This window comes from Odocoileus virginianus, unplaced genomic scaffold (assembly GCF_023699985.2).
Source record: "Odocoileus virginianus isolate 20LAN1187 ecotype Illinois unplaced genomic scaffold, Ovbor_1.2 Unplaced_Contig_2, whole genome shotgun sequence".
In the NCBI taxonomy this organism is placed as follows: domain Eukaryota; kingdom Metazoa; phylum Chordata; class Mammalia; order Artiodactyla; family Cervidae; genus Odocoileus; species Odocoileus virginianus.
The window spans coordinates 2,525,786-2,547,645 of NW_027224319.1; the positions used below are offsets into that span (position 1 = coordinate 2,525,786).

General features: G+C 53.7%; 1 protein-coding gene across 14 annotated transcripts in view; it reads left to right on the plus strand.

The window, feature by feature from the left end:
• The window catches only part of ATP2B2 (ATPase plasma membrane Ca2+ transporting 2), a 368,357-nt gene that overhangs the window by 245,479 nt on the left and 101,018 nt on the right, over positions 1 to 21,860 (plus strand). For all 14 annotated transcript variants that reach the window (XM_070463331.1, XM_070463334.1, XM_070463335.1 and 11 more), the window contains one exon: positions 3,436 to 3,940. In XM_070463331.1, coding sequence (XP_070319432.1) covers positions 3,742 to 3,940 — 199 coding nt within the window. In that variant the 5' untranslated portion in view covers positions 3,436 to 3,741. The remainder of the gene's footprint in view (positions 1 to 3,435; positions 3,941 to 21,860) is intronic.

Sequence of the window (21,860 nt, forward strand, 5' to 3'; positions counted from 1 at the left end):
TAATTACCTCCCAAATGCCCCACCTCCAATGCCATCACACTAGGGATTGGGACCTTCACCATATGAACTTGAGGCAGGGGGACACATTCAGTCCATAGCAGGCTGTGTGCCCATTCATTAGGACAGGGGTGACTGTCAGTGTGCAGTTGAGAGCTGGCTGTAAATGAACCTCGTTGCCACCTTGAGGGAGGTGCACTTGCTAGTACAGGAGGGGTAGGTAGGAGGGAGGTGGGAGGAGGCGCAGAAGCCAGCTTACTGCAGAGTGTCTGCTCCAGGGGCCAGGAGCTGCAGAGAGACCCATACACCGGATCTCAGTGGGTTCTTAGAGCAGCCAGTAAGACAGGTGGGCCAACCTCACTAGGCAGATGAGCCCCAGAGATGTTAGGTGACTTCTCCAAAGTCAAGAAGCCCATTTTCCTGTAGGGGAAGAATATTCCCTACTCATATTAAGAGAAAAATCTTCCCTGATACCCTGGGCTCGATCACATCTTCCTGCTCTAGAAATCCACAGCATCTGGGACTGACTCCCTGTTGTGGCAAACCTATCATGTTATAACAGGTCTTTTGATTGTCTCTCTTGCCCCTTGTCAGCTCCTGGAGGGCAGGACCCATGTCTGGATTATCCACTGCCTGGCACAAAGTAGGTGCCCACAGCACAATTAATGAATGGATGATTGGATGGATGGACGGATGGGAGGGTGAATGCATAAATGGTGGAAGATCATTGTTCATCTTCACACAACAGCCATTAAAATCACCAGTCGCCCATTAACTAATGCCTACTGTTGTCATCACAGATGTAATTACTGCTAACGGTTCTCATAGCTCGTGGTGTCAGAGATGTAATTATCGGTGCCTGTAAGCCACGCCGCAGGTAGCAAGAGGACAGATAGAAAACAGCACCTCGGGGTTAGAGAGTCCCGTGGTTTGCGAAGCACTTTCGTTCACATATGGCACTTCATTTAAGCATCGTAGAGCCCCGTGAGGGAGATACTACCAGGGAAGGCAGCAATGCCTCCTGATTAAGGATATGTCTCTGGATCCAGACTGCCTGGGTTCAAATCCCAGCCCTGCCACTCACTCATTCTGTGACCTTGGACAAGTGACTTCACCTCTCTGGGTTTCAGTTTCCGTGCGTGTTCTAGGGAGTAACAAGACTTTCTCAAAAAGCGCTTGTGTGGATTGGTGATAGTCACAAGAATTAGTGCTTACCATGTGCTTGTCTTGATTCTAAATATTCTGCATGAAATAACGCATTTAAGCCTCATAATACCTACGAGGTAGATACTATTACTCTCCTTGCTTTTTTTAAGATAATGAAACTGAAGTTAATTTGCCTCCCATTCTGCTGAGAGGAGGCAGAACTTGAACCCAGGAGCTTTGTCTCCGAGCGCCTCCACAGCAGCTCTGCACACAGCCTTGCTTGGTCCTTGCTTCACCTGCTCCTCTGAGAGATGTCCCACTGGGGCCCAAACTCATGGGTTCTGGGGGCGGTGTGTGCTCGGGTGGCCGATGACCCTGAGTGTTCCTGCAGGACTGTGGGGGGAGCCCTGAGCACACACTTTTAGGTGCCCCGTGCCTCTGCCTAAGGCATCAGCTCCATTGTAAGTTCTACGCCATGCAATACGAGTTGGCCCCGGTGTGAAAACCAGGCTTCCTACTGCATCCTTGAGCGGAGGGCCCTCCTCTGAGGTATGATAGGCTTCTCCTGTGGCTCCAGCACCTCCTGCCCTAGGCTGGGGAGCCCTGCACCCTGAGTGGACATGCGCTGGATTTGAACATGGTTCATGATTAGTTTCCAGTAAACTGAGCGGTGGCAGGGGCCCAGGGCAGACTGACTTCTTTTATAGATGAAGAAACCGGGCCTCACAAAAGTGAAGGGGCTCGCCCAGGACCCCACAGCCAGGACTTGGGAGAGCTCGGATTTGAACCCGGATTGCTGTGATTTAGAATCCTTTGTTGTTCCCCCTCCATTGGCCCTGGTCTTCAGCGAGAAAGGAGGGAGCGCCCCCTAGTGAGAGGGGAAGAGCAGCGGGCTGGGAGTCGGGAGATCCAGGCCATCCGTGGGCTCCGTCCACCTTTGCTCTCTGTGTCCCTGGACAAGTTCTTTTCCCTTGCTGAGCTTCAGGCTCCTCCCTGGGAAAATGAGAGGAGCCCTGAAATTACTCTCTCTGAAATTAGCTCTAAAATCCTGTGCAACAGGAAAGGATCGTGAAGGAAAGAGAAGGAGCAGGGGAGGGGACACCCGGGTGGGGCTGGGGCCGGGGTGGGGGCTCAGTCCCATCTGCCTACCCGCACCCCTTCCCCCTCATTGTCCTGGACCTCGGATGGCCAGTTGTCCATGCCTGCTGGGCGGGGCCAGTCCCCGTGCCAGGCCCGGCCGAGCTCAGCCGAGGCCCTTTGTCACCCAACGCTTGCCGGGGCCTTGGCCACCGGTGTTGGGTGTCTGGGTGGATTGGGTTCTCTCCTGGCAGCCTCACAGATGCCACACTCCTGCAAGGGTGGCCGGGCGGGCAGGGAGAAGCCGCCGGTGCTCCCCGAGGGAACGCAGCCGCCGCTGTCCATGGTGCTGGACTGCGGGGCCCCCAGGTGAGGGTTCCGTGGAGCCCAGCGCATGCTGACAGCCACGGTGACATCACGTTGAACGGACATGAGCTGGACCCTCTGGCCAGGACACAAGGGCCTTGATCAGAGTGCTTGCAGGCTGCGGGTGGAGGCGGGGGGCTTTCTTCCGCCCCCACGCCTACGGGGAGAACAGTGCGTATCAGCAGACACAGGAGACCTGGACACGGGAAGCATCTGTGCTGGAGGGGAGGAGCCTCGGAGCTGTGAACTTTGGGGGAGGGGGATGTGCCCCGATTGTGTGGGCATGGCTTGTGTGTAAGCAGGGTTGTGCACACGGGAGTGTCTGAGGGGAGGAGGTGGGGCTGTGAAGATGACGCCTGTAAATGTGACTATGTGTGACAGTGTTCATGGTCGGGAGGGGTGTCCACCGGGGCATGTGTGAAGGGGAGCCCTGTGTTGGGGGGGGTGTGTGGCTTTGGTTAGGCCAGGCCCTAAAGTAGGTGAGTTGGGTGTTTCACCCTGAGCTGTGTGTCGGAGGCTGTGTGTCCACCAGGGTTCGTGTTGTGAGGCCAGTGTGTGCCCCGTGGGCTGTTGGGGGTTAGAGTGTGTTATGCGAATGCATCAGGCTGAACCTGGGGAAGGGATGGCGTGGAGCGCCCGGTGGGCATCAGTACGGTTGGGTTTACGGCGTGTGCTGATGCATGATGCGGTTTTTTATGAACATCAGTGTCTGGGTGTGTGTATGTGTAGTGGGTCTTATTTGGGGTAGGGTGTGTGTGTCGGTGTGTGGCGCCTGGCTACCTTTCTGAGCACCTGTCCCCTGAGGCCTCTGGCACCTGACCTTCATCACCACTCTGCTTGTCCCTGCAGGAGCCCCCACCCCTGACCATGTAGATGCCGGCTCCCGGAAGCAGCATGGGCCCCACTGAATGGAGACTCCTGGGTCTGCAGCCCTGAGCCCCTCCGGCCCCTGGATCTCGCCCCGCGCCTGGGGACGCCCCTCAGAGCCCACCGCCACTGTCGCCAGCCCACCTCGGCCACCCCCTGGAGCCGGCCGCCTGGAGCCACAGCAATCCAGTGAGGCTGTGCCGGGGACAGCCACGCGGAGCCATTGGCCAGCGGCCTCCTGTCCAGCGCTGACCCTCGGGCCCGCCCCGAGTGGGGCCTGCGGCAGACATGGGTGACATGACCAACAGCGACTTTTACTCCAAAAACCAAAGAAACGAGTCGAGCCATGGGGGCGAGTTCGGGTGCACGATGGAGGAGCTGCGCTCCCTCATGGAGCTACGGGGCACCGAGGCCGTGGTCAAGATCAAGGAGACCTACGGGGACACTGACGCCATCTGCCGGCGCCTCAAAACCTCCCCTGTCGAAGGTAGGTGCAGGAGGCTCCCTCCTGGGGTCTGGGTTCAGGGGCCAGTGAGACCCTGGGCTCCCCGCTCCAGGCCCCAGGAATCTGCACATCCGAGCTTCAGCATGGAACCAATGAGCCAATTCCAGCTCCCCAGCTCCCCGCCGCTGGGCTTGGTCATGTCTGACTCTCACACTTCCAGACTCTGATTGAGGATCCCTCAGTCTGGGGCAGCCATGAAGCTACTAGGATGACAGACAGGCAGGAGGTTGGGTCATCATGGGAAAGGTGGCGGACGCCCATGTGTGTCATACCTTGAAGATGGCGTGGGGCTTTCTTGTGTATGCGTGTTAAGTCACTTTAGTCATGTGCAACTCTCTGCAACTCTATGGACGGTAGCCCGCCAGGCTTCTCTGTCTGTGGGATTTCTGAGGCATGAATACTGGAACGGATTGCCTTTTCCTTCTCAGGGGATCATCCCAACCCAGGGACCGAACCCGCATCTTTTATGTCTCCTGCATTGGCAAATGGGTTCTTTACCACTAGCGCTACTAATGAGCAGGCCTGTGATCTCCAGAGAGGGGAGGTTTCAGACTCCTGGGGGCTCCCCTGGAGGGGACCAAGGCCAGGTTATTTGTTGCAGGGCAGAGAGGAAAGACAGCAGCCTTGCCTGGGCACCAGAGCTCAGAGTTTGGGTCCCCTCCCCACAGTCACCTTCCCTTCACCACAAGAGAGAAGCATCCCCTACATACACCCTGCAGGTTCAGGTGTGAGGCACTCTGCCCTGGCACTGCAGCTTTGCACAAAGAGGCTGTCTCAGTTTCTTCCTCTGGAAAATGGGGCTAATGCTTATCTCACAGTGCCTAGTGGAAGCCCAAACATGCACACAGTAGGTGCTCAATGTGTGGCAGGCATTATTATTCTAAAGAGAGTGGATGACAATCCTCCTCCAGGGATAGGCCACAATCTGGGAGGCAGGCAATGTCTGAAATTTCACCCCCACTGACAGGCGACAAAATTTGAGGCCGGAGATCCCTCCCACACCATCCCCCGACTCCAGCCCCCATGCCCTGGGCCCTGCTGGGTGCTAACCCTGAACACACTCTCTGCAGAGGCTGCCCGCGGACCTTGCCACTCAGCTGGGGCCAGGCAGTCCCTCACTGTACCGGCACCCACGTGCCCAGCAGTGCTGGCGGTCAGTGTCCCTCTTGGTCTGGGGCCCGCCTCTCTCAGGTCAGGAGGAGAAGCTAAGATGAGTCCTACTTCCCAGACTGGCTCCTGTCTCTGATGTTTTGCCCATGTTGCTGAGTCTAGGCAGAAGTTTGAAACATCTTCTTCTTTGATGTTGTTTGGTCTGGTTTTTGGCGGGGAGAGTGGGAATAGGGGAAGCATCCTTCCTTCGCTGTGTGACTGTAGCTCAGGGCTTGAGAGTGGGCTCTGCCTGGGGGCCTCCTGGTCCCAGCCTACTGTGAACACCTACCCGTGGTAGAATAGTCTGTGCTGTCCTCCACCATCAGGTTGGCACAACTAGCCTGCTAGGAGACAGGGTTGTCCGAATGGTCTTTGCATTTTGAGTGGGACCAGGTGATTCTCTTGAGTCAGGAATTCTTAAGTGTCTCTGGACCCCCAGACTCTGTAGAAAACCTGATAGAAACTATGTCCGCTCCCCTACCCAGAAAAACAGCCAACTGCATGCAACAGTGTGGTCTACACGGCCATCAGGTTCACAGAGCTCTTCAAAGCTGGGCCCTGGATCCCGGGTTAAGACACCCACCCTTCCCGTCCCACCTGACAGGCTCTGGGACACTGAGTGGCTCATAGCCACACTCCAGGGCTGGGGGCAGCAGGTGCATGCCTAAGGACAGGAGCCCCATCCTGCTCCTCTCTGAACACCCAGCTCCCAGCTGGCATAGAGGAGGGTGGATAACTGTCCCATAAAACCCTGAAATGGGGCCACTGAGTCCCCGCTCCACAGAGAGCAGCTCTCAAGCAGCTGAGCACCCACAATAGCAAATCCCAGACCTAGTGCAGCCAAGGGCCCCAGGGATCAGAGAAGTGAGCTGGGGGACTTCCTGGAGGAGGTGGTATTTGAACTTGGCCATGGAGGAAAGAAAAGGGAAAGCATGTGATATGGCACAGAGCAGCATTTCTTAGATGGAATTCCCCATGGTGTGCTGCAAGAAGTGAGGCATTATGTGAAAAGAAAAATAAAGGAGACTTTGCTTTCTCATCTGTAAAACGGAAGTGATAATGACTGTAGCTCTGCCACCTGTCATTTGTACGCCTTTGAGAGTTCTGTCTGACCTCACCGGACCTTGGTTTCCTAATATTTCATGAGCATCAAGAGAGATGTCTGAGGCTGAAAGCTCCCTGAGGAGAGGGAAAGCCCATGGCGGGATTAACCAGAGCCCCTGCTGCGTTGCTGCCCTGAGGGATCTCCCAGGTTGCAGATGGAGCTGGGAGAGGTTTGAGGAAGGACCGGCAAGTGTAATGCTACCCTTGGACTTGGACTTGGATGACTGGGATTCAAATCCCAGCTGGGCGGTTTGACAGCTGTGTGTTTCTAGGCAAATCACTCAGCCTCCCTGTGCCTTAGTTTTCTCACCTGAAAAAAAAGGGAAAATACTAGTGACTACCTCAGGAGGAAATGGCAACCCACTCCAGTATTCTTGCCTGGAGAATCCCAAGGACAGAGGAGCCTGGTGGGCTACAGTCCATGGGGTCGCAAAGAGTCGGACACGACTGAGCAACTTAACTAACTAACTAACTAACCTCATAGGGCTGTGATGAGGATAAAGTGAAATAGTTTAACACAGCATCTACCAGGCGTGAGGACAGCGCTGTGTGTTAGAGTTCAGCCCCAGAGACTGAACACCTCCATTTCCCCATCAGTTACACAGATTCTGAACACCGGGTGAGGTCGGGCATACGAGTGAGGCCCGGCATGTGCGTCCTCCTCAGTCAGCGTCAGCTCTTGTTGTTTCCAGTAGGATTGTCACCACTTTGGAAGAAGTAGCGATGATTTCCAGAAAGGCTGGAATCCGACTCTTCCGGCCGGGACACTGGTCCATGTCCCAGCTGGTGCTACAAGCGTTTTCCTAGGCTCTTCTGCAGCCTTATCACCCACCTTCTCACGCAGGTGGTGTCACCCATTTCACAGATGGGAAGCAAGAGGGCTCAAAGTCGCCACCACAGCTCACATCAGAGCAGACTTTGAATACAACTGTGTGAGGCACCACGCCCAGCCATGCCCTCAGCCCCAAGCCACATGCGTGTGACCTGGGAACAGTCCTACAAAGGTGCCCTCTGTCTGCCAGGGGGAGCCGCCAGGGCACTTTCCACCTTCTCTGTCCCCTTCAGCCTTTGTCTGCCCTGTTCGGCCCTCTTCAGACTCAGAGCGATGCTTGGCCTCCCACCCCAGCCCGTGGCTCCAAAGCCCTGTGATCTGGGGCTGTCCCGGCTCCAGACAGAGGCCCAGGTGGGCCATCCCAACACCCTCTGCCCTCATCTGCTGATGTCAGCAGGGAGTGGCCTCTGAGACACACTCTGGGAAAGTGCCCCAGGCCTCCCATAAGTCCAGCTACTTCAAGGCAAAAAGACTGCTGAGGGTGGTCGAGGGGGTTTGAAGCCATAGAGGTCAGCTCCCACCCAGGGCACCCCCAGCCGCCCACCCTGACCACAAGCTTGGCGCCCACGGCCTGGCAATACTGGATATGTCACTGGGCCACTGAGCACCACTGCTCCCCTCTCCCGCCGTGGGTTCTCGTCCATCCTGGCGGTGCCCTCCCTTGATGCCCTCCACAGTCCCCCCTTCCACACCCATCGGCCTGCGGCAGTAGAGCCCCTGATGCCCAGGTCTGCCTCCTGGCTGGCTTGCTCTCTGAGAGACACTGGGAGAGCTCAGTGAATCCTCTCTGGGCCTCGGTTGTCTTCTCTGTGAAATGGGCATAAGAACACTACCTTCCCTATAGAAATGTGTGAGAACTAAATCAGATCACCTACCTGAAGGGTTTAGCCCTGTGTGTGGCAGCCCCGAGACACAAAAAGATGATCACTGTCATTGTTATTATCACACCCAAATAGTCTCTTTTTAAAAACAACAACAACAACAACATGCTCTGGCCCCATCCCTGTTCAAGAATTAGGCAATTAAATGAGATGGTGCCCAACAGAGTCAGTGTGCATTCAGAGGAGGCTTCCCAGAGGAGGTGGCTTCGCATGATCCAGAAAGATGGGTAGTGGGCGTTGGGGATTCCTGTGAGCCCTGAGGCACAGGAGCTCTTTTTCATTCTTCATGTGTCCCCAGCACCTGCTGCAGCACTTGGAGGGTCAAAAATATTGGCAGAACGAAGGGAGAGAGAAAGAAGCAATAGAGACGTCCTGCGTCCCTCTCTGTGGGGCATGGAAGGCTGCAGACTGGGGACAGGACGTCACCGAGGGAACACTCGGCTTCAGTCCCCAGAGCCCCGAGGGGCAGCCCTGAGCCACTCAGCTCGCCCGGCACGCGTCCTTCACTCTGGACCCCGCACCACCGGCTGTCAGCTAGGGTGGGCACAGAGGCCCCTCAGGGTGCTCCCCGCATTGCATATTTCATGGTGGGGCAGAAAGGGGACAGAGGAGACCAGGCAGCGGCAGGGGGCAGTGGGAACCGGATCCTGCGGGGTGCTGTGAAACGGAACCTCCAGTTAATTTTGTATGAATCCTGCAGCCCTGCCCGAGTCGGGGAGAGAGGGCAGATGGTGAGGGATGGGGCCCCATGTGGCCTGAACGTGGTGATGGACAAGACCTGCAGGGGCCCGCGTCGCCCACAGGGCCACCTCCCCCTGGGCATGGGGCGGAACATGAAGGCAGAGGTGGGGGGTCTCCTGTTTGCCACCATGACGCTCTGTCTCCCCAGAGACAGAGGGGCAGAGGAGGGGCCCGGCATGACACCCTGGGAGGTGTTCTGGCCTCACTGTTGTCGCTCAAAAGGCTCATGACTTGAGGCAAGATATTTAGACTCTCTAGACCTCAGTTTTCTCACTTGTAAAATGGGACTGTGCTACTTCCCTCTCCCACTGTTCGGAGACAGTGAGTTGAAACTGCTTTGCAGGTTTTCTACCAAAGAAATCACCATCTTTCAGTATTTACTGAGTATTTCTATCTATTAGGATTCTATTTGGGGCTTTCCCAGTGGCTCAGCTGTGAAAGAATCCGCCTGCAATGCAGGAGACGCAGGAGACCAGGTTCAATCCCTAGGTTGGGAAGATCCCCTGGAAGAGGGAATGGCAACCTACTCCAGTATTCTTGCCTGGAGAATCCCATGGACAGAGGATTCTATTTGATAGAAATGTGTCTCAAATTGGCTTATGCAAAAAAAGGAATTTTTTTCTGGTTTGTGCAACTGAGAAGTCCAGGGATTGTCCTGGCCTCAGGCATGAGTGGATCCAGGGCCTCTGATGCTGAGAAGGGCTTTGTTCATCCCTCTCCTGTTGTCTTCCGCCTCCACTGTCCTCTGTGTTGGCTTCCTTCTCTGGCAGGCCCTCACCCCATGAGGGCTCCAGCAGTCAAAGTCACCTCTTTCTCAGGGCCCCCTCACCCCTCCATGAAGTATCAGGACAGACTCCACCAGGGGCCACCTGGAGCTGCTCTTGAACCAATCCCTGTGGCTGGAGGTGGGAATAGTCTGATTGGTCAGATCCAGTCACATGCTTACCCCAGAAAGGTGCAGTCCTACTGTGCGCAGGGGAGGTATAGAGGAGCAGCAGGCATGCTCCATACCTTGGAGGATGGGGAGAAAGGATAGACTCAAGGAGGCAGCTGAGGGGTGAAGGCAGGATTTAGGAGCACCAATTAGGGAATGATCATAGCCAAACCTCACACTGTTAATAATTACACCAGGGAAGCAGGCGGAAGCTGGGTGCATCCAGGTTGGGGGGCAGGGAGTCTCTGGCTAGTGTCCCAGAAGTGAAGGGGCTAACTCAGTGTCATGGTCAAGTCCCAGCTCCATTTTCATCCAGCTGTGGAGTACTGGGCCATTGTCTAACATCTCTGTGCCTCCGTTTCTTCATCTATGACAGGAGATAATAACAGGGCCTCTTTCACGGGGTTGCTGTGAAAATCAGAACGTTGTTGTTGTTCAGTTGCTAAAGTTGTGTCCAACTCTTTGCGACCCCATGGACTGCAGCATGCCAGGCTTCCCTGTCCTTCACCATCTCCCAGAGTTTGCTCAAACTCATGTCCATTGAGTCAGTGATGCCATCCAACCATCTCATCCTCTGCCACCCCCTTCTCCTCCTGCCTTCAGTCTTTGCCAGCCTCAGGGTAAAATGGGTCAAGTGCCAAGTGCCTAGCACATGGCAGGTGCCATCTCAGTGTCAGCCTGGGACTCTGGGTGACTTTAAGGGACAGGTTGTGTTTACATGGGTGGAGAAGAGAGAGGCAGCTTTTCTGGGCAGGTAAGGGGCTTAAGCAACACGTGTGAGTCTGTGGGTTTCCAAAAATGAGCCCTGTATTTGACTTGCAGTGCTTCTATCCCCTCCCTTCACTCCCAGCACCATCAGGAAAAACAAATCCCGTAGAAGCACAGTTTTCTGTGAAAGTCCGATGAATCACGTGTAGACGCCATCCAGAATGCCACCCGCACATCCTTCTGAATCATCAATGAGATAAACCCACATGTTGATTGATACGTGGTGCTCTCTGTCTTCCCAGGCTGGGGCAGCAGAGTCGATGCTGGACAGACCGTTGTACAGGCTCAGGGGAGGCCGGGAGAGTGCAGAACAACTAGAGAAGGGGCCTGACCTGTCACTCGTGGGAGCTCCTGGCCGGGGTGGTGAATGTGGGGGTGGAGTGTGAGGGGGCGGGTTTCCAGGAACTGCATGTTCCTTGACCTTGACCAATACCGCTTGGCCTGGTCAGTGCTTCGAAATCAGGCCAAGAGAAGGGGCGTGGGCCCCGTCTCAGGTGGGCCTCTTGCCAGGCAGGCCCACCATCCGAAAAGCCTGCGTCCCCAGGCCAGCCAGTGGCTGTAATTTACTGGGTGCAGACTTATCAGGGCCAGTCCTTCTTATTTGGGCCTCCCAGCATCCCTGTGTGCAAGAAACAATGGTGTACAGAGGAAGGCGGTCCTGATTTGTCCTTTGAAGGCAACTTTGGTTTACAGAATCAATGTGTCCTAAACACTGAGCGCCTACTCTGTGCCCAGAAAAGAGAAGGAAGGGGAAGAGCTCCACCCGGGGGGCCCTTGAGCCAGGGCCACAGTTTTCCCATCTGTAAATGGTGTGATAAGCACACCCACCTTCCAGAACCAATGAATACAGGTATTATTCAAGATCATCCAGTTCTTACCCCGCATCTGCCGTACTGAGCAGATATGGAAGCTAACACACAGTCATGCATTTAAAAGATGTGTGTTGTGCACCTACTATGTGCAGGCTTGGGCCACATGGCTCTTCTGGGTTCTGTCTGCTGCTTGGACAGTGTCTGTATTATGTGCTTGAACGTGAGACAGGTGGGTGGGGCCGGGATGGGGCAACCTTCCATTCCCTGTTGGTCCAAGGTCTGGGGTGGAGGAGCCCCTTCCTGATGTCCTTCTGCTCCAAAGCTGCCCAAAGATTCCCTGGAAAGGGGGATGCAGAGCTGGGTTGTTAATCCCCCTGCCTTGAAGACTCTTCCAGTCTAGCTGTGATAGGACTGCCAGCTAAGAGTTCAGTTCCAGCTGGGATTCCAGGTACAGCTGTGGTCCCAGTTCCAACTGTAATCCCAGGTCCACCTGTGATACACGGTTCAGCTGTGGCCCCAGAGACTGTTTAACTCACAGACGACCAGCCTGTCTGCTGAGGCTTCATGACATTATATTCGTTAATCCTCTCAAACCCACGTGAAGCAGGAACTATTTGTATCCCCAGCGTTCCAATGAGAAAATTTGGGCGCAGGGCCCCACCGCTAGCAAGGGGCCCAGCCAGGACGGGTGCCCAGACAGGCTGGCATGCGGCTGTACCCAGGTAGCCCCCTTCATCTTCCAGCTGCTGTTGAGAAGAAAAGCTCTACGGCAAGAGGGAGGGCACTTGGACAAAGGCAGGGGCCGTCCCCACCCGACTAGAGATGAGTGAGGAGAGGCGTCCTTTGTGCCGGGTCTCCTCCCAGGCAGGGCTGGGCATGCAGTGACCAGATGGGGAGCTTGTTCTCAGTGAGAGGAGCTGCTTGAGCAAAGGGCCAGGACGTGCCCAGGGAGAAGTGAGGGACTCATCGTGGCTGGGACCTAGCATGTATCCCAAGGGGAGGGGGCTCCAGTCCACGGACTGTGGATTGGCTGGGTTTTAGCCGGTGCATTCATGCAGTGTGTGCAGACTGTCAGCCTGCTGATTGTGGTTATGTTTGTCTATGCTGTGCTGTCCACATAAATGTGAAATGGACCACAAGCTCCATGAGACAGGCCCGAGAACAGCTCCTCTCCAGGGGCCTGGGAAGCCAAACAGCTCGCTAAAGGCAGGGGGACTGAGGTCTGGGTGAGGTGGTTCTCATACTCGTTTCCCTGGGGTTCCATGGAGCTGCCCAGGGGACAGGTAGATGCTGAGTAGGTAGGGCTCTGGCCTTCCTGCCCCACTGCGTACCAGAGCAGCTTCTTCGTTTTTTTTCTAATCTGTTTTGCATTGTGAAGCATCTAGTAAATTTTCTTTCTTTTCTTTTTAAAAAAAGGACTTTTTAAAAAGAAAAGAAAAAAAATTGGAAACCTCTAATATTATGGAAAGATGCTAAACTGTAGTATCTTAAAGCCTAGGTTGGAACTCTGGTTCTATAAATTCTCAGTGCCTTGGTTTTTACATCTGTTAAGTGGAGTGGGTAATCTCCAGCCCCCAGAATCCATGCTGGTCTCTGGATTGAATGAAAAAACGCACAGAGAGAGCCTGGCCCACAGTGGGACCTTAGGAGGTTCGTCTTGCACCCTGCCCGCTGACCACAGTCTGGGCTCCTGTGTGTAGCCCACCCACCTGTGTTAGAAGACTCACAGGGCTGGAAAGCCTGGAGTGCGGACCAACCTCACTCTGGCCCCTGTCGGCTGAGAGAACTGCAAGCCTCAATGCCAATGAAGAGAGCAGGTCTATAGGGGTCTCAGGTTCTTCCAGGTCCTTGGCACCACCGCCTACCCCCAGCCATGCAGACCTCACACTGGCCAAAGGGTGACTAACTCAGAGCCAGTCCCAAGATTCTTCTTCCTTTGAAAAACTGTAGCTTCACATCCTTAGCGTGTGACTGAGGCCCCACCACAGCCCTGGCCGGGGCAGTGCCCTTAGCCTCTTGCACCAAGCCCTCACCCAGCATCTCCACCAGGCAGCTTCAGAGTCCTGCTCACACTGGCTTCCAAAGGTCCATGGGCGTTCCCAGGCAGTCTGTCTCTAGATTCAGAAGCCCAGAGCTCTGGACACCAGTCTCTGATTACTTTGCCTTCCTGAGCCTGTTTCCTCATCTGTCAAGTGGGCTGAGGGACGAGAGATGCTGCTCAGCAACCACAGGCCGGACTGTCTTACCAATGTCAGTTGTCCACCCGGCCTGGGTGCCACAAAACTCCAGAGGTCTAAGGCCACCTGTCCCTCTAGGCCTGCCTGTCACAGGAGAGGCCTCAATGGGGCAGGTGAGTTACTTACACAGCCTCCCCTTCACCCCCACAATGATTATCTTACTCCTCCTGGCACAGCGCAGGCCCTGCTGTGGTTTCAGATCCGTAGTTATTTATAGTCAGTGGAAATTAGGGCCTCCACAGATGGTTCTCTCATACCCACCTGCCAGCATCAGCCTCCACCCCAAAGGGAGGCCCCTTACAAATTTCTGTGGTCCCAGAGAATGTTCCCAGGGACTGTTTCTGAGCAGAGAAGACTCTGCTCCTTCTCTAGGATAGCTTTGGACAAGATGCCAGAGAATCGAGAAGCAAAAGTGAACTCTTCCAGTGGGGGGATCTTGGAGGGCTGCATGGAGGAGGTGGTGTTTGAGCAGGATGTTGAGGGATAGGCAGGGTTTGCAGTGGAGAAGGGCACGCCATGTGGAAGGAAAAGTGTGGACAGGGGCAGAGAAGAAGGCTATATAAAAGGAAGAGCCAACTATTCTGTTTTGGGTGGGGCTTAGAGGAGGGAACCACAGCAGCAGTGATAATAATTAGAGCTAACTGAGCAATACAGATGCTCCAGACACTCTTCTAAGAGCTTTGCACACTTCATCACCTCGTTTGATCCTCCCAACAACCCTACAGAGTAGGCACTAGTAGTAGTCCCATTTTCATAAGACACTGAAGCACAGAGACATCAGATCACTTGCCGGTGGCCACACAGCTGATGAGTGCAGGCATCCAAACCAGGCGTGAGAGTCAAACCCAGGCAGGCAATTCCAGAGTGCATGCCAGGACTCCAAAGATTCAGCCACAAACTCTGTGCTTAAATGAAGAGGCAGGAGGAGGTCCGTGACAGTCCTCAAGCAGAGGAGCAGCGCCGCTAGGACGGCTGGCAGCCGTGGGTTTGGGTTGGATGGGGAGATGCCCATGAAATAAAGCCAGCGGGGAGAGAGGGGAAGGCATCTGAAAGAGAGGTGACGGCGGGACCCGGCCGGGAGTGGTGATGGAGAGGAGGGCCCAGCCTGGGCTAGACAGTCAAGGGCGAGGGAGGGTCGTGCAGGCTCGGTTTTCAAGACAGAGCTGGCCATTTGTGGTGGAGACGGGCCAGCGAGGAGAGGAACAAGACTGTGGTGAGATGAGAGGTCTCTGCTGGGCCCTGAGGGATGGGACGGCAGGCCTGGAGGTGGAGCATCTAGATGACAACGATGCCTACAGAGAAGTTGGGGACTCTGCTAACAAGTCCCAAAGCTGCATGGGGAGAGGGGGGCAGAGATCTGGGCCTGTGTTGTTCCCTGCTGTATTCCAGTGCCTGGAACAGTGCTGGGTGCAGAGTACACTCTGTGAACATACAGGAATGAACTCACCTGGGGTGCTCATCAAGTGCAGGTCCAGCTGGTAAGGGAGCAGGCAACCAGCAAAGCAGGAGAAGTCAGAGAGGTAGGAGGAGAGGGTCACCTGCGGGCAGGGTGTGATCAAGGTGTCTGACACTGGATAGGCAGTCAGACATAAGAGCTGCCAGGAAGGGTCCGTAGAGGACAGTGAAGGAGTGACAGCTCCGGGGACAGGCTGCTTCCTGGGCTCCTGGGAATCCTCTGCTTGACAAAACAGCAGAATGGTGTGTTCCCTGGGGCTGCCCCCCCACACACCAGCTCAATCGGGTCAGGGTGGTTGGGACAAGAGCCGGAGGGACTCACAGACTTGTGGGGACCACAGGTCTGGAGTGGCTCTCAGGGACCATCTCATCCAGCGATCCCAGCATGCACGGAGGCCCAGGAGGGAAGGGACCTGCCCAGGTGTGCGGTGGGTGAGGTCCTCACGCAGGACCAGGGGCCCCAAATCATCCCTGCACGTGGTGAAGGGGGCAGACGTTCCTCTTCCCTGCCCCCTGCCTCATGCAGGCTCCCCACCTCCCCACAGAACCTCAGCTCTCATCCATCCGCACCCTGCTGCAGGGATGTGTACATTCCAGAGTCCACCATAACCAAGGACCACAAACTGAGTGGCTTAAACAACAGAAACATATTGTCTCACCTTTCTGGAGGCTGACGTCTGAGATCGAGGTGTTGGCAGGGCCGGTTCCTTCTGAGGGCGTGAGGGGAGGATCTGTCCCAGGTCTCTCTCCTTCACCTTGTTGGTGAAGAAGACATGACAATTGGAAATATCTATGCACCCAATGTAGGAGTACCTCAATCCATAAGGCAAACGGTAGCAGACTTAAAAGGGAATATTGACAATAACACAGTAATAGTGGGGGACTTGAACACCCTACTTCCACCAGCGGACAAATCATCCAGGTAGAAAATTAATAAGGAAGTGCAAGCTTTAAATGACACAGCAGACCAGTCGGACCTAGATGATATTTACCTTGTAGGTGTCATCCTCTCTGTATCTTCACATCATCTTCCTTCTGTGTGTGTCTGTCTCTGACTGCAGATTTCCTCCACATAAGGACATGGGTCATCCTGGAGTAGGGCCCACCCTCAAGACCTCATCCTAACTTAGCAACTGCTCACCTCTCTGGTGACTCTATAGAGTCACATCCTGAGTTTCCAGGCCTTATGTCTTCAGCATATGGACTAGGGCGGGGACATAATCCGCCCAGAACATTCTCACTTGAGACAATCCTTTCTGCGCTTGAAGCCCCAGTTTCTCTCCTGTAAAGTGGGGATACACAGGGGGACAGATGAGGACTGTGGTGAGAGCTGAGCTGTCTTCCATGTGGACGTATGCGCCTCTGAGCGTCCATCACAGTGGGCGTTAGGAAGCAGTGATGCGGCCTGTGCGTTAAGCAGCAGGCATCCTGGGTCTGATCCCAGCTGTGCCACTTACTCGCTGCGTTGTGCCAAGCAAATGACTTCACCTCTCAGAACCTGTTTACTCATCTGTGAAATAGTACTTGTTCGTGATCCGTGGTAAGGAATAAATGAGCTGGTGTAAGAACACGCAGCTCGGTACAGGAAGCCTGCAGGGAACGGAAACTGCTGTTACTCTTATTACTATTATCACTATCATCATCATTATTTACATATTATAGGTTTAAGATGCTGAGGCCCAGAGAGGGAAAGATCTTGCCCTAAGCTCACACAGCCTTCTGGCACAAAACCAAGTGAGGACGCTATTTGTTCTCCTGACCCAAAGTCCCAGTTCTTTTTCTTTTTTTCCTTCTTAACCGTTTCCCTGTGTGATGTTAAGTAATTCCTAAATGCCTAACATTAGGAGAGCAATTAAGCCGCCTTCAGCTTCTCCACATGCCTGATGGAACATCGTGGGAAATTGTTGTTGCAAAGAACATGAAGCAACGTGCATGAGGCTCGTGATACACTGCAGTGTGAAAAAGCAGGGCTCAGCACAGTACATGGCAGCTACTCCATAGAAACAGACGGGAGGCAAGTGCCAGTGTTGGGGTTATGGGTAAGATTCGGGGTGATAGTTTTTCTCTCCACTTGTCCTTCTGTGTTGGTGGGGACGTTGTCCTAATGCGGGTCAGCTAAGGCGCGTTGGTGATGAGCAACAGGAGTGGTGGGGCAGATCCGAGGGAAGAATGGGCGTGGTCCCCCCAAGTCAGATCAGAGGCTGGAAAACCAAGCTCGGTTTTCCAGAGGGAAATTGGGATGCGCGGGGCTGGATGGCAGGACTGACAGAATAGATGCCCCTTGGGGGCACGCAGGATGGGAAAAATCCACTCCCACTGGTTTGGGTCCTTGTGTTGCTCCAGATTTCAGGCAGCGCTGTGCTGGTGAATGTTTAACAGACAGCTCTCTGGGTTGGGAGTCCTCGTTTGTGATGTATGCAGATTTCCGTGGCCTAAGTGTACCTAGCACGTCACTAACACGATGGCATGAAAGGTGAAGTTGGGAGACGATGCACAGCACACACCCTTATATGGCAGGTAGACTCGGTGGACTCCAGAGAACAGAGCATAGTGACAGGCAGTAAAACAGGAAGAGACAAGCATGGGCCACTTGTTCTCTTTTTAAGTATAATTTATATAAATTGTAAGTCTGTATCATTTAATTCTAATGACGGCTGCATCTAACAACCAGCTCACAAAAATGCCTGAATACTTAGCAACAGGGTCTCACAAGAAGATGTGAGCTGATTCCACTGCATTGCTGACTCCAGGTCTAAGGAGAGAGCACGTGAGTGGCCTGGCTTGGGGGGGCGTCTTGATGGACAGTCACCAAGACTCCTCTCAGTGGGGGTGAAATAACTTCCTAGAAGGAAAGAAGAATGCCACCAGGTGGCCAGGACCCAACACCTGCTTTTGTTTCGCTTTTGATAAATTTATGTTGTTTGTTTGTTTTTCATCTTATGATATCTCCCATTCCTACTTTTTAAATGTCATCATTGCTTAAAGTCCCAGAGTCGTTAAAGAGAAAGTGAAAGTGCTAGTTGCTGGTGTCTGACTCTTGAACACCATGGACTGTAGCCCGCCAGGCTCCTCCGTCCATGGAATTTCCCAGGCAAGAATACCGGAGTGGGTTCCCATTCCCATCTTCCCAACCCAGGGATCAAACCTGCATCTCCTACATTGCAGGCAGATTCTTTACCATCTGAGCCGCCAGGGAAGCCCTTTAAAGAGAATCCAGGGCTTACTTATGGAGCAGTGAATGAAAGGAGCCAGCCAGGAGAGATACAGGGGCTTAAAACAGTTACACCATGTACACCCTGCCCAGGCTGGCCCCTACCTTCTCCAGGGAGGGAGGGAAGTAAACTCAACTCCCTGTCACTCTGCCGCGCCCGCCCTAGAGATTCTCCCGGAGGACAGAAATCCCAATGGGAGAATATCTCAGGGCAGAGTCTTCTCAAGCAGCTCTGCAGGTAGAAGAGGCTGAATGGGGACCCTCTGGAATCTGGAGTGGCTGCCCATGAATTGCTTGCCGTGATTGGCTAAGGGCGAGTTCTGGCTGGACTCCCGCCCTCTGGAGTTTTCCGATCGCCTATGTCCATTTCTGGCTTCCCAGGTGGCTTAGTGGTAAAGAATCCGCCTGCCAATGCAGAGACACAGGAGACGCGGGTTCGATCCCTGGTGTGGGAAGATCCCCCGTGGGAAGAAATGGCAACCCACTCCAGGATTCTTACTTGGGAATGCTATGGACAGGGGAGCCTGGCGGGCTACAGTCCAGGGGTCACGAAGAGTCGGACACAATTTAGCGACTAAACAACAACCTGATTGTTTACCGTGTTGTATTAGTCTCTGTCGTACGGCAAAGTAGATCCACTATACGCAGAAATCTGTCCTCTCATCTTTGGACTTCCTTCCTGTTTGGGTCGATGCAGAGCATTGACTAGGGCTCCCTACTATATAGGGTAGGGAGTACTGTATACAGAGCTATACCATAGGTTCTCATTAGTTATCTAGACTTTTGGATTTTATGCTTCCTGAAGACAAGGGCAGTCAGTCTCATGTGCCTCTGAAAAGTTAGCACCAAACAAGGATTCTACATAAATGAAAATATGAGTGATGATGATATATGTGGGCATGCTGAGGGCTCCCTAGTCCACTTTCCCCCAAACAGAACCCACAGCCCACTCAGCTTAGGACCTAGGGGGAGGGGGTGGCCCAAGAGGGGCTGTGATCTAACAGAGACACACACCCTGCTGCCCCCTTGCCAGCCTCAAGGACATGTGAGCTGGCTTGAAGCCACCAGCATCCTCTTGAAGTCCTGGGAGATCTAATTACCCAGACAAGGAGAAAGTGTTGAGTGAGTGAATGCCAGGGTCTGGAATAATCCATTTTCTGAGTGCCGCAGTTAATATGAAGCCAGGCTGCAAAACTGTCCCTCTGATGTTCTGACAACGGGCTCCCGGGAAAGCTGGCTGTTTGATCTGGAACTGCCAGCTTCTCTGTCTCCCCCAGAGGTTTCCTAAATTGTCCTAACAATTGCCATCTTGGGGAGCCAGCCGTGTTTCGGGCCTCGGCACAGTAGCAAAGAAAATGCAGCCGCCATGTGGGAGGCCGATGGAGACCACCCACGGGGCTGCAGTGAGTCCCAGCTCCAACGTTTAATTCTGAGCAGTGGAGGGTGGTTGGGGGGGACTTGCCATTTATCTATGGTATCTCTTTTCAGTATTATCACCATTTCACAGACGAAGAAACTGAGACACAGTGTTAAGGCCGAGGTCACTCGCCAACAGGTTGCAGAAGCGACATCTGAACCCAAGCCAGCCTGGCCCAAGTCCCCACTCTCCAGTGTGTTCTAGATGCCGGCAAATCTTAGATGTTATTTCCTCTCCCTGTTTTGTGTATTTAAATTTCAGAGTCCTTCATGACACATCCAAAAGTTTTGTCCTTGAAAAGTGCACGGAATGATGATTTTATGCTGGTGTGTTTCTTGGTTAATGGATATCGTTTACCTTTTTCTGTAAATATCTAAGAAAGAATTACCTCCAGCAGATGCAGGGCCAAGCATACAGGGTTTAAGCGTGTTGGCCAACCCCTTTTGTAGAAAAGCCTAAAGTGAAACAAAAGGCAAGAAAGTCCCAAGCACCTACTAAGTGCCAGGCATTGGAACCATTCCTTCATTTGTTCATCGATTCATGCAGCAGATGTTCCTTGAGCACCTATCATGTGCTAGACATAGTTCTAGGCCCCGGGGATAGATGCAGCAGTGAACGAAATAAAAAATGTCACCGCTCTTGTAGGGCTTGTGTTTGAGTGTGGGTGGCAAGAAAAAGAGCTAAGAAAATGGAGAAATAATTGAGATTGTCCATTATCATATGGCTCTGGGGGAAATAAGCAAGGCCCTGGGGAGTAAGAACAGAACAATCATTGGCGATCCTGAGATCAGGAGGCGGAGAGGACTTGCAGAATGAATGGGAAGCTGCCCCGTGGAACGAGGGGGAAGTGTGGACAAAGGCTTGGAGGTGGGGCCTGAGGGGAAGTCAGCAGGGGCTGGACGACCAGGGGAGCAGAAGGACTGTGGGGTTTCCTCCTTAGCGGGGTAGACGCTGGAGAGCTGAGAACAGGAGAGGGACGTAGTGTGTTATCTCATCCATTCTCACCATGCCCTGCAGAGCAGGTACCAAATCTGAACTCCAGCAGGTGAGGAGATACCAGGGCACTGAGTGGGTATGGCTCAGCCAGTGAGGAAGTGACAGGGCCACCTTTTGGACCTGGACCTGGGTGAGGATCTCGGTATCACCCAGCCAGCCCGGGGTCAGCATGGCCAGAAGCCCAGCCCCAGTTTCCTAGCACAGTACTCCATCCCCCAAAGGTCTTGCTGCTTTGTTCTGTTCCTTATGGCTTTGTTGCTGAGCCTCAGGCTGAACAGAGGTTAATGGTGTGTGATTTGAGGGTTCATCCGGAACATTTTGTTTCTCCATATAATTTCGAGTCGAGGCAGAGATATGTGTTGCTGGTTGCTAGGCAACCAGGTGTGACCCAGTGAGTGCTGGGGGTGATGATTCTTCCCAGACAGAAGTGGCAGATCCACCTACCCTCCCCTTTCTGCAGCCCCCCCTAAATCCAGACCTCTCAGCCAGGCAAGTGAACCCCAGGGACTCGACGATGAGGGGGACAGAATGCAAAGTAAGTGTAAACAGGAGAGGGTGATGATTCCAAACAAACATTAAATGCATAAAGGCCTAAAGGAAAACTAGAGGAGTACCTATCCCAACATGTAGGAGAGGTCCCTTATGACCATAATAACAGCCCTCCCTCTTACCATGTACCAAACACTGGTTTGAGCACATTAGTATAGTGTTAGGTGCTCAGTTGTGTCTGGCTCTTTGCGACCCCATGGACTGTAGCCCACTGGGCTCCTCTGTCCATGGAATCTTCCAGGCAAGAATACTGGAGTGGGTTGCCATTCCCTTCTCCATTCTTGCCATCCTTCCTTCTCTAAGCACATTACTGTCGTTCTTGTTCAGTCGCTCAGTCGTGTCTGACTCTTTGTGACCCCACAGACTGCAGCACGCCAGGCTTCCCTGTCCATCACCAACTCCCGGAGCCTGCTCAAACTCATGTCCATCGAGTCGGTGATGCCATCCAACCATCTCATCCTCTGTCGTCCCCTTCTCCTCCTGCCTTCAGTCTTTCCCAGACATCAGGGTCTTTTCTAATGAGTTGGCTCTTTGCATCAGGTGGCCAAAGTATTGGAACTTCAGCTTCAACATCAGTCCTTCCAGTGAATATTCAGGATTGATTTCCTTTAGGATTGACTGGTTTGATCTTCTTGCAGTTCAAGGGACTCTCAAGAGTCTTCTCCAACACCACAGTTCAAAAGCATCAATTCTTTGGCCCTCAGCCTTCTTTATGGTCCAGCTCTCACATCCATACATGACCACTGGAAAAACCATAGCTTTGACTAGATGGACCTTTGTTGGCAAAGTAATGTCTCTACTTTTTAATATGCTGTC